Raw genomic sequence first — 12,769 nt, forward strand, 5'->3', positions numbered from 1 at the left:
GAGTAATCGTCTGAGTCTGATTTATCGACTTCGGAGGCGCTGACTTGAACATCTCCTGTCTCTGGTTCTAGATCATCGAGCCAGTATAGAAGATGTTGTCCGCCGCCGAGACGGTTGATTTAGACATTGCGTGACGTTGAGCCCGGCGATCATGTTTGATTTTCTTGGACCTGAAGGAATCACAGTGGTAGTGTTGACTCTCTTGTTCTCGAGAGAGGCAAAGGTTGCAGACCTCGTGAAGATCTGTGTGTGGGAATTTAGCACCACACTTGCATTTTTTGAATGGGTCCTTTCCATATGCTGGTTTTGACCGAACAGCCCGCGTCGACGACCAGACTCAAAGATATTGTTGGTACTTGGGATACGCACGGAGGGAGATCGCGATAGAAACAATAGAGATCTTGCGCATCGAAGGGAGATCGAATACGACACCGACCCGGAGCGCAGCAAATAACATCCGAACCTGATGGTGGAAATCTGGAGATGGAGTTGATGCCCATGCGCACTACTAATGGAGGAGTCACCTATCTCGTGACTACAAAGACTTCTACAATAACAAAGTGCAACATCCGAGCTCAACACCAGATGGCGATATATGCAAAAGTATACAATCTACAGCCCATGTGCCTTGAACATACTCTTTCTGGTTACAAATAGGTTTATTAAATACAAATGGACAATAAGAAATGAAAAACTTCCTACCGGAAAGGGCTCTGCACCCTCTTGGATCACAAAACCTTCGATGACATGCGTCAGGATTTGGGGTTTCACAATGGCCTGGGGTGGTTTGTTCTCACCATTCTGCGGTGTGGTGCCAGCAACGGTCGAGGAGGAATTTCCGTTTCCTGATGTCATTCCGGTGCTGTTGAGGTTATGTGCATGAACAACTTCTCTGGCCACCTCTGTATTAAGGAAGCAAAAAATGTAAGACATGAGCAATGACTATAGGACAGGAGTCCAGTGCAAAACAAAACAAACACATCAGAAGCAATAGTACTGGGAATGAAATTATTGCAAGAGAAAGACAAAACAAAGTAAGCAGAATGACACAAGAGTAGCAGTACTGTACAAAGTAGAGAAAACCAGAATGACTAAGAGTACAAGTATTACAATAGCCAGAAAGAGACAATAGAGAAGGAGATTGAAAGAGAAGAGTAGTAACAGTTTGATAGCACGAAAGGAGACATACACATTCACTGGTAAACCAACATTTCCTGGAAGGCCGGTAGAGCTCTGCAAACCTTCCAGAGGCACTGGTCTGTTGAGAGCTCCCCATAACCTGTGGCTACTTTACCTTAGCAGCTAGTGAGAAAAAGAGCAAGAGACCGAGTACCAGCTATAAACAAAATGTCCTATAAAACAGCGAGTAAATGTGAGCTACAAATATATTAAAAGCCGACTACAGGGCCGATTCACGAACATTTCTCTAGGAGCAAGTTGCACCTACTCACACAAAAAAGTTTGTGAATCGGCCCCTCGAAGCTTCAGAGCAGTGATGAAACATTTTTAAGAAAGTTCAAGCAGTGGTGTCCTTTGATACTTATTACCACTGACCTCAACACCAAATACGGGACTATGTCGCTGTACACAACGGTCCACAATTGTGTTACTTTTGGAATACATGTATTGGTACACTATCGGTAAACTTTTCTAGTTTTGTGTAAACGTGTCCTTTTATGTTTATAGAGTAACAGCAAAAGCGGTTGTGATAATACATTTTTGGTTTCTAAATGAACTTAACAAATGCACACTCTCTCACATTGCCTGTTCAAAGTTATCTTCTTCAAAATTAGAGTTCTACTGCTCATTCCCCTTGGGTGAGGAGGACAAGAGTTTGGATATACCAACAAAAAAAAACTATCCCCAATACTGGTGAACCATCACTGGTCATGACCAATCACATGACAAGTGGTCTACTAAGAAGGCCATGAGAGGTCGCAAATAGTGGTTGAAAAAACATGGCAAGAGCAGTGGAAGCCAGAGCGCCACATCTAAACAGCAGACCAAACATTTAGGGACAGAGTCTGATAAATTGAGGCAACAACTAGGTATCAAGAGCAGACTTAGATCAGATATTGAAGGACTATGACATACACATTCTCAGGAACCTAGCACCCTAACTCAAAAAGCTAAATGTAGTGAAGTACAACAAAGTGGCTGGCTGGAGAATACCAAGAGCAGTAATATTTGCTGAGAACAGATGCAATGCTGTGGAGGACGGTGTACCTCTGCTGGAGGTGCCGCTGTGGGATATACTGACAGAGCCACTGAGTGAGGACTGTTGAGAAAAGTGATGAAGATGGGAACCTCCAAGCACAGAGCTGTTAAGATGGCTGCATCCTGATGGGCAAGAGGGTACACAACCTGAAGGTTAGTGGCAATGACTTCATTGAAACACTCAATTGCAGCAGTCATTCCTCGTCAGTCACCATGTTCAATGAGCATAAATGCATCCAAACAGGCACAAGTACACATCATGATCGAGCAACCATTTTCTCCCTCAAAAGTTACCATTCAAAGACTGAGGATGCTATGGGCCGTTTACATTTTAAAAAATTATAACAATGCACAAAGTAGTGTTATTAGAAACGGGAGCTGTTTTGGGTCACCAACACAGAAAGCATGAGAAGGGCGATGTTCTGACGAGGGAAGCAGCCCACAGAGGAGATCAAGAGTGGAGGGCTCACAGACAAGAAAAACAAGCATTTGCAATGCAAAAGGTCTTGCATTATTAAAGTTTGAGCTATTAGCATTGCTAATAATAATGCAACACCAATAGCTCAAACATTCAGTAATGCGAGAACTATTGCATTCCACCTTGCCTGGGGCAAAGGCAAGAGATGAGTTTGTCGCCATATCCCAGAAGCATGCACTTTGGGGGAATAATTCACAGTGGACGTTCTTGTGTAATTTCTTCATTTAAAAAGTTTGTGATCGGAGACTCAGGCAAAAAGTCACACAATGTACGTACATCCTATACCTCTGAGCGTGACACTAAGATGAGTAGACAAGCCTTCTCTGTAATGCCAACACTGAGCTCAAGGCCATGCAGTGGAAAAAGGGTGACTATGTTACATTTGTGGCTATTCAAAAGCACCTACCCTGCTTTTCCAGCACTTACCTGCACTTCTACGGGTACACCTGAACAATCCAGGAAAGAGTAATAATATTCCATACTGCCACAAGGTGGCAGCAGGAATGGAAAACATTTAAATAAAAGATTATTCTATGAAGAGAAAGGGAATACAAATGTGAAATGTATTTTACTTATTACGGAGGTAAAACGTTTACAATTAGAACACTGCACAAGCGTGCAAAGTGAATTTGAGTTCTCTCGCTATAGTAACTAGTGTGTGCATCAAATCGTTACAAGTTATAAAAAATAAAAGGCATTGTCATTTACAATGCCAATAGCTTAAATGCTTGCAAATGCGAGACCTATTGCCTTTCAAATGCTGGAAGGCATTGCCGAGTTCCGTCTCCCATGGCCCTTGAAGAACTCCCTGTTTGGTACGAGTTAAACAAACAAGCTGGGGGTCACAACTGCACACGAGAGACCCTCCTGAGGTAAGAGAAACTCATTAAAGAATATAGTGCTTTCAAACTAAAGACGTACCTTGTAACAACTGAAGTAAAAGGGCCAGTCCTTATGGAAGAGAACAAATGAAGACATGCAGTACTAAGGAGGGACTAACAAGCCTAATAACAAATCAGAAGCCAGCATTTAAGAAGGACAATGACACAAGCCAATGACAAATATGGGCGGAGAGTGGGTGGGGCGTCAAGTACGTACTCCAATACATCATAGTTAGCAGAGTAGCACATACGCTGCCCAGGCTCGACCTAAAAATGTTGGAGTACAGTCTGCTCTAGGTTGGCTCCTACAACAACATTCATGTAAATGCCTGACTGAGTTCATGAATCAATACTTTTGGGTTAGCATCCTGAGTCTGTATATTATTTGCCCAAGATCACTAAGATTGGCAAAGCCAGGGTTTAACTTACAAATCCTACCTGTGAATCTGCGCCTTCAGTGACGTACAGAACACCCGGCTCTCTGCATTTTCCGCTTGAACCGCTTCTAGCAGAGCGGCAGCCAGCCCCATCCCTCACCTATATGCAAGCAACCTGTCCAGGTTGTTCTACTGGTTTTACCCGTTTTCCACCTCCCCTCTCCAAATACCTGGCACTTGGTCTCCTCCTCTGAGTAATTTAACTCATCCCCAGCACTTCCTAAGACTCCAGAGGGGGGCGGACAGCTCAGCATCTCATCCTTGACATACTGTGGCTGGAAGCCTGCCTCAGTGGATGGGGTCGGGGGAGCCTCGACCCTATGAGAAAATTAAACTTATTGTGGTTTTAACTGGTGTGCGCTGGGCCCCTGAACTCATACGGGTGGTGCGGGTGAAGGGACGTGTGGTGTTAGCAGTGTTTACAGTGAGAGTAAAACGTGCACATCATCCAGAGATACTGGAGGTGAAATGTTACATGTTCCTGTTTCCGCTGCAAAACAGGTCGGGCAGCATGGACGTTTAAGGAACGCAAGACAGTTGTAAACCGAGTCACATCACAGAGAAGGCTTTCTGTGGAGTTTGTTTTATTACGGCAGCAGTAAGCTTCCTGTAGACTTGTACCCACTACCTGGAAACAATAAACTACAAGTCCCAACATGCTTGTGGGCTAAAACGTCAAGATTGTTTTGAAGCCAACCATTGACATGGGACCATTTAACAGCCAGGTGAAATCTGCAGCTGACCTTTTGACAGGTCTCAATAAGGACTCAAGGTGAAAGTCCCAATCAGCCGGCCCCTAATGTACATGTTAAACCGCGACAGCCAAACCAACCAGTGGTGCGCACGCGCACCACAGAGGAGGGGGGGCGCGGGAGAGGGAGCGAGGCAGCGGCAGCGAGGCGAACGCTAGGCGCGAGACCTAAAAAAGGTTGTTCTGGGAACATAAGCAGTGGACATACAATTGCCACCCAATCAAAAGGTGATAAAAAAATGCTCCAGGGATTGGGCAAACACTAGTGAGGAAAGCCACTGAATAAGAAAAAGACAGACAAGAAAACCATCCAAGCAGGCGCTGACACAAAGCCCATTTTATACATCTATTTTGTATCTTGAAACAAGCATTGGCATAGCCAATAGGTCTCGCCTTTGGGACCTTATAAGCAAATGCAACTGTTTACACGCCCAAACCTTCCCTTTTATTACATGCAAGTCCTCCCTAAGGATGGCCAAAGGCAGCCCTAAGGGCAGGGGGGCAGTGTATATTAAAGGTAGAACATGTACTGGTGTGTTCTACATATCCGAAGTGAAATACTTCTAATTTCGTTTTTCACTGTTGCAAGGACTACTTCTCCCGTAGGGTAACATGGGGATTGACTTGGCATATATTTTACGTTTTGTATTTTATATTTATTTATTAACTGGTCAATTAATTTAAAGCATTACAGTAAAACAATCGACATATAAAAGCTACAACCCAGGATACTAAAAACATTGGTTTATCTTACATAAAATTGAGCACCCCACCCCTGTGCCAACAAGATCGCCCCTTCCCGGGAATTATAGTTAGTGCCGTGTGGCCATGCGCGCTTTCATGAAGTCCCCTTTAAGCCTTGCTGGGTATACAGCTATACAGAATAGTGAACATCGACTCTTACATTCCTTTTGGCCCTCGCTGATGTTAGCGCTGTCATTATGCTGGCGGGCTGGTGATGTTTAGGGCTGCTGAGCTTCCTTCCACCCGATTTGTGGTACCCTTCACCAGAGTTTTGGTGCTTTCGTTAGCAGCTTTTAGGGCAACCCTGATTTGAAGGATGAATTTTGCCAGTCTTGCTAGTGTCGTTGTTGGATAGGCACAAAGAGGACGCCTCACTGCAGGTCTCTATTCCATTCGTAATGCAGATTGGATGCAGGAGTCGCCAGCGGTCATAGTTAATGTTCGGGCAGCAGCTTAGGCGATGCAGCCAGGATTCCCTCGTATAGGAGCATAGTCTGCAGTTCATAGATTCCCCCTTATGGGCCCATGCGGGTTGAAATTGGCAATTCCTAATGTAGTTAGCCTCATGTAGAGTATTTTGCTTTGGGCCAGTTGAGTGAGAGCCTCACTTAGGTAGGGTTGTGCTTTGCCTGCTTTGTAGGAGTTATTCAGAGGATCTAGGTGGGCACTTGAACTGCAAGATTTAATGTCCAGATCAAAGGAGGTTTCGAAATTTACTGGTTTATGGATCTTTTCCAAGTGTTCAGGGGGATGTCCAGCCGTGGTATGCTGTCTTCCTTGATCTTCAATATTTTAAGCGCTTTTCTGGGAAATTATGCCAGGCTGTGCCTGACCCATCGAAGATGATTCTAAGGTGGTGTTTCAGGCCCTCCGTATCCTTAAATATAACTTTATAATCTCCCCTGGCATGTCAGGTCTGGCCTTGCTAAGCCTAGCTCCAGTCTTAGCCTTGGTTCCTGGCTGACCTTGGAATATGGAGCACAGCTTTATATGCCTTTACTTGGGCAGAGTTACATTTGAAGTTAAATTTCCCATTGGGAGCAGATAGAGCTTTGAAGTTTGGAGTCTCTGAACTCACAATTTAAAAGTATATATTTTGAGGGAAGTGGATTTTTAAATTGAGTGTTTGAAAATGCCACTCTTACAAAGTGGGTATTTTCTTTTTTAACCATTCTATGCCTCTGCCTGTCTGTAGAATCCACTTCTGAGTTAGGGTGACAGTTGGGCTCTTGTGCAGTCCTTCTAGACAGTCACACAAAGGGAACGGAGGTGTGCCTTGCATATCCTGATGGGCCATCACCAGGCAGATGGGCCTTCCGTAGCTAGAGTGGTGGGACGAGTTGTCACTGGCACCTGAATAGGGCTGTGCCTGTCCTCACACAAAGCGGTCTCCATTCCCCTGTAGTGTGTCTGGAACCAGGTCAGTGAAAGGCAGGGTCTTGTGCACTACAAAGACTTTCCTTTGAAGTTTGCCTACTTCAAAGGCAGAAAGGAGTATAAGTATTGGACCTCTGACACTCTCAAATCAGAACACTTCTGGACTGAGGGCAATCTGCCAGGAAGAAGAGCCTGATTGCTGTCAGGAGATACAGCCAATTTTGCTGTGTGCAATGCTGTGCTGGCCTGCTGCCTATGTCCTGGGAGCAAAAGGTCTGGACTTTGATTTCTGAATCCTGCTTCCAGGGGCTTGTGTGTGCATGCTTCCTGTTAAGAAGTCTCAGGGCTATCAAAGTCTTCACCTGGTTCTTGCTAATAGCACCTGGACCTCTATGCTGGGTTTCCTGATTGCCAAGTGAGCCCAAATCCAGTTTCTGGACCCTTGGAATCGAACGGTTAGTGCTGCAATCCAAGAAGAGCAACGTTGACGCAATCAACAAAGCCGCTGCCTGCATCGCAGCTAGGGCGACACTCGTAAAGTGCCTGACGCACTGCCCCAACCTTTCAGACAACATTACTTCCCACCGAGGCCATGCCGCTGCCTGCACTGGAACGAGAGCACGACCCCCCCCCCCCAACTTACACTGCAGCCCTGACGCCTGTCGAGGCCAGCGCCTCAACCGCATCATCGAGGACTAGATAACCGATGTGGATGACCTCCTGAATTCGACACCTTACTGTTGCAACTAATCGACACTGTGCTGCCAACGCTATAGCACCCAAACCGCGCAGCATTAAGGAACCAGCGACGCGTCTCCTCCAGATGCCGTGCAGCGTCCTTTGTTTTCATCTTTTTCAAGGCACTAGGGGTACATGTGAGGCTGGCCCACACTTCTGGGGATCGGCGCCGAACTGCTGGATTTATACCCGTCATGACAGCAAGATAGCCCCGGTTGGAGCTACTGTTTTCTATGAGCTATATATATTTACAGTAATCTTTTAAAAGTGATATATCGACTTGTGTATGTTGGATTTTTGTCATTTTGGTCATGTTTTATTCAGATAAACAGTGGCAATTTTTATAACCTGGTGTGGATTTCTTTTGTAGTGTTTTTACTGTGTTACTGTGCACATGTACAAATGTTTGACGAATCGCCTCCGAGATGAGCCTGGCTGCTCGTGCCAAGCCACCAAGGGGGTGAGCAGGGGATATCTTAGCTGCGTGACTCCCTTATTATGACTAGAGTGAGAGTTTCCCTACTTGGACTGGGTGCAAACAACTGCCAACTAGAGACCCCATTTCTAAAAATTCTCATTAAAGTAACTAAGCACACATGAGATGGAGCCCCTGCCTCCCATAGGAGCAGGGGAGTCAGTTCAGAGACTGTGTAAAATCCATGTGGAAGCCCTACCCTAGGGACAGACCCAAGGACCATCACATAACACAATGCACACTGTAATCCACTCTTCAAACAAGAGAGCGCCTCAGCGGTTCACCATTACAGGTTGTACCAGATGTGGTCTTCACTAAAGGCATAACCAACTGTGCCAGAGCCTGGAGAACTCATGCCACTAGGGACTAACAGAAACTACATAATAAACTAGCAGCACAGGCAATATAGACTTGAATTCAAATTGACACATAATCTAACCTAAAAACGAATTAAAATGTATCGAGAAATATATTAACTACAAATTGTATACTGCAATTTACTTGGTAGCAATAGCAGTGCTGAATGGAAATGTAATGATGTTCAAAGGGAAGGGAGTATTACATGTTACGTTATTGAAAGAAATGTAGTCAATATTGAAAAGTATATCCCAAAGTGAAGAGAAGACTTTATTAATATTCAAAAATATTCACACGGAAATCTGTTGGAAAGAGAGAGGCCAAAAGTGGCTCTCTTTTTAGTCCTAATGCCTCACGTACAGTACCCAAATATAGCTGTTAGCTCAAATAGCCATGATATAAGGTAATGTAAGAAAGCAAAAAAGACTACTGCAGCGATTGGAGGCTAGCTGTATATGCAGAGATATCCGGATTAGGAACATATTTTCAACTTCTAATTTTATGAGAAGTTTATCAAAAGATTAGAATCAATCCAATTGTCACAGTTCTACATAAAGAATTTAATTTATAAATATGAAACAGATAAAGGCCCATTCTAAATATTCAAGAGATGAGAAGGTCACAATATTTAAATCAATTTGAGCAGTTCTCTTTGTGTATTTCCAAGTTAAGGACTAGTAAAATAATTTCACTTCACAACAAATACAAAGTATAAGAGGTAATATCTTCCAAATGAAGGTAGTAATGGGTATTGTCACCACAGACAAAATACATTTTTAGGGTAACAAGCCAGCCATCATAACGGCTGAAAAGAGGTGTTACACCGAAACCGCTCCCAGGATGCGTGTTTCTGGTTCAGGCAAGACCCGGCTTGGCAGTTCGGGCTGGACTGTTCCCATGAGACACAGGGTCAAGACTGATTTGCATATAGCCGAGCCTGAACTTAGGTGGCGAGTGAGCTAAAGAATGATGATGGAATCAACCCAGATCTGTGACTGGGGGTGAGTGTCTGAAAAGTTAGCGCTCCATCTATCATCATGTTTGCTTTGTTTGCCCTAAGTTGGCAGGGTATGCTTGAACGTGGGTCACTTACTCACTTTGCTTCTGGATTCAAGCTAGCCTGGCTGATGAGGGGTGTTACCCCAAGCTACCTGGCGATTAAAAATGCAATAAACCAACAGTGTCTTTATTCGTTAATTACAAATGATCTAGCAGAATTCGTAACAGAAAGGGGCCCACCCGGGTTGGCAACATCATATACAGGGCATAAAACACAGCCTAACCTCAGCCAAGCACTTGGAAGGAAAGCACTCAAAAAACATCATATGGGCCAGACTAGTGCTCCTCAAAATTAAAGAGCTAAACCCTCGGTGGAGGTCCCTGGAATACAAAATAAGATGCAGACTCTGCAACTGTAAAAACGAATCTCTGTTACACATGATTTCCTGTTGCCCCGAGATGCTCCTGCCCCGACGGATCTTTTTAAAACAAATCTGGCTACGACACGGGGTTTGAACAGTAAAAGAAGCCGTATCGGTACTTTTCTCCTGCACTCTTCCATCAGACCTGGCCAAGTTTGGGAAATACATGGCCAAGCTTCGAAACAGGCTTTGGGAAAATGAAAGGTCAGGCATGATGAAAGTCACCTTAGACCAATAAGCCAACTTGCCCCACAAAACAGACGGATAAGACATCATTTTAATAACTATAATATCTTAACTTAAGCAAGCAAGTCACTAATGTGGACACACTGGTAAATGCTTGCTGTTTTTATTCACAGATACAAATAATATATATATTGATTTTTATATACTGATTTTGAAAGTTTCGTATACAAATGCATTTTTTAGGACTGCCTTTCTTTTTAAGATGTATTGTAAATGGTTTTAAGTAACTGTGCAATATAAATAAAAATATCACATACATACCCCAAAAAAGGTCCTAGGATGCTTGTTTCTGGTTCAGGGAAGACCTGGCTTGCCAGTCAGGCTGGACTGTTCCCATTAGGCACAGGGTCAAGACTGATTTGCATATAGCTGGGTCTGAACTGAGGTGGCGACGGGAGCTAAAGAAGTATGATGGATTTAACCCAGATCTGTGAACGGGGGTGAGTGTCTGAAAAGTTTCAGCGCTCCGTCCATAATCTCCTAGTGTTTGATCATAACTAATTGGCCCACAAGTGTTTAACAGGTTGCCTCTTATTCCACTTCATCAGAGATCATTTATGAGAATCAAATATTCTATCATAAACATGTGTAACTGGTGTCGCAACAGCCATTTGTAATGCACGTTTGATTAAGAGTAAAGATACTCAGAGTTTCTTAGAGGGCCCGAATGTGATCAACAAAGAGATATGGTTCACAATATTCCATGAGAAGAGTTTGAATTCCATTAAGGAAAGGGATGCAAGAATGTGCCACACTGAGGCACAGAAAAGTGACAGGTCAAACTGAATGAAATATTATGAGCTTACCATACCCTAACCTCCCGGGTCTGTGCAAGACAGGATTCAGTTCTGTGCATGAGAAAAGTATGTATGCAGCACTAAATAATTGTAATCACTTGCAAATGACTCCAAAGGCTGCAGATCTCACTTCCCTGCGCAATCGGACTTTGCCATGTTCAGAGAAATGTCTACTGAGATCATTGTGAATTTTTGTTAAACAATGCCAATGCTTTCTTAAACTATAACATTTTAGTTAGGCTGATGAGGCTCTGTATTCACTTATCACACCCACCAATTCCCCAACGTATGCTGCCCAATCGAACTTCACTTGGGCAGGGGCTAAAGCGTGGTTCTAAAGAATCCAGTCAAAAGCCCAGATTTCTTTGCTCACACCAAGTTAATGTTTCTTGCAGGAATGAGAGCGTGAAGTGTTAACCATTAACTGCTTGCAGCTGTCTGCCCCAATAGGACTTCTTGCGAGGTCGACCTCTGCAGCATGGGAGGGGGTGGTTCGGGAGATAGTAGAGAATTTAAGTCTGAGGGGTGGTAGGGAAAAACAATTACATTAAATGCCTTTTAAACAAAGGAGCTATCCGTTTTGCATGTACACATTTTCAGTGAGGTAGAGGTGTGTAAGCCCCAGAAGGTAAAGAGTTCCAGGCTTGGGCCGCACTCTGAAAATGATAAAACAATATACTGTTCCTTTTTAAAGGTTACTGGTTCTAGAAGCAGTGCTTCAGCATAACGTAAAGTCTACCCCCACCAGAGTTCTTTAGTTGAGGAGCCAGGTATAGTGCAATTGAGGTGTGAAGGCCTTTTGAGTGATGCAGGCCATGTTGAATATAGGTCTGGCCTCAAAGGGAAGCCAACAAAGCGTTAAAAGTACTAATGAGATATGGTCATTCCATTTATACCCAGAGGCTAAATTAGCTGCTGCGTGTTGAACTGCTTTTTGTGGAGCCTGGGGCAATCGCTATGAAGTTAAATAAAAGGAATGAAAAGTACATTTTGCCTAGACAGAAATAGTTTTCTATGTACTAACAAATCCAAGCAGCGTCAACTAACTTCACAAGTTCGAAAAATAATACCGGATGAATATTATTTACTATGCTAATCTCATTTTAATATACAATTAAACTTCAAAAAGCTATTTGGATTTCAAGTACAGGCGCAACAGGTGCAGTGGTGCCCCAGCTGGGCACAGGGTTTGCAAACAAACCACATAAATACAGACCATTTCAATTTCAGTACATCAATGATTAATGCACACACCGGAACAGCACATTTTGTTAGTGCAGTCTCACCCAGAAATTCAGCAACACGCTTTTAATCATACACCAGAGTGGCACTAGGAAGCTGATGAAAAATCAGAGCACTTCCAGGCCCTCATAAAGGCACCAATGTCCTGTATGAATTCGATCTACGGAGTAGGTCCTTAATCAACTAAGTGGGGACAAGAGGCTATATAAATGTCAACACTTAAGGGAAGAACAATAAAGCGATCTTTCTGAACGACACGTTCACCCTGCTGCAGTTAGCCTTTAACTCGTGACTTCCGGGTAAATAAACAGATTATGAACTTTGTGGGAAATAGTGGAAAAGGCATAACCGGTAATACAGTTACTTGAAGTTCTTTCAGTCATATTTAGATGCGAGAAATAAGCGGAAAACGCGGTTTCTGCAAGAATCTTACGGCTGTTCTATGGTTTCAAAACGTTCCCAGAGGCCTCTGAGAACTACAGGACGTGTTTGGTGTTACCAGAACAAATCCCAGTGAACCAGGGCCTCGCCCGTTAATACCGAAGATGTGTTTGGAATGGCGAGGCGTAGACAACATGCACAGTAAGTCAACTAAAATAAGTGTGACC

At 43.8% G+C, this 12,769-nt stretch overlaps 1 protein-coding gene across 7 annotated transcripts in view; it reads right to left on the reverse strand.

Annotated features, from left to right (window-relative positions):
- The window catches only part of PHC2 (polyhomeotic homolog 2), a 690,492-nt gene that overhangs the window by 100,093 nt on the left and 577,630 nt on the right, over positions 1-12,769 (reverse strand). For all 7 annotated transcript variants that reach the window (XM_086922215.1, XM_086922217.1, XM_086922216.1 and 4 more), the window contains one exon: positions 703-902. In XM_086922215.1, coding sequence (XP_086778341.1) covers positions 703-902 — 200 coding nt within the window. The remainder of the gene's footprint in view (positions 1-702; positions 903-12,769) is intronic.

Source organism: Lissotriton vulgaris, chromosome 5, assembly GCF_964263255.1.
Source record: "Lissotriton vulgaris chromosome 5, aLisVul1.2, whole genome shotgun sequence".
Classification (NCBI taxonomy): domain Eukaryota; kingdom Metazoa; phylum Chordata; class Amphibia; order Caudata; family Salamandridae; genus Lissotriton; species Lissotriton vulgaris.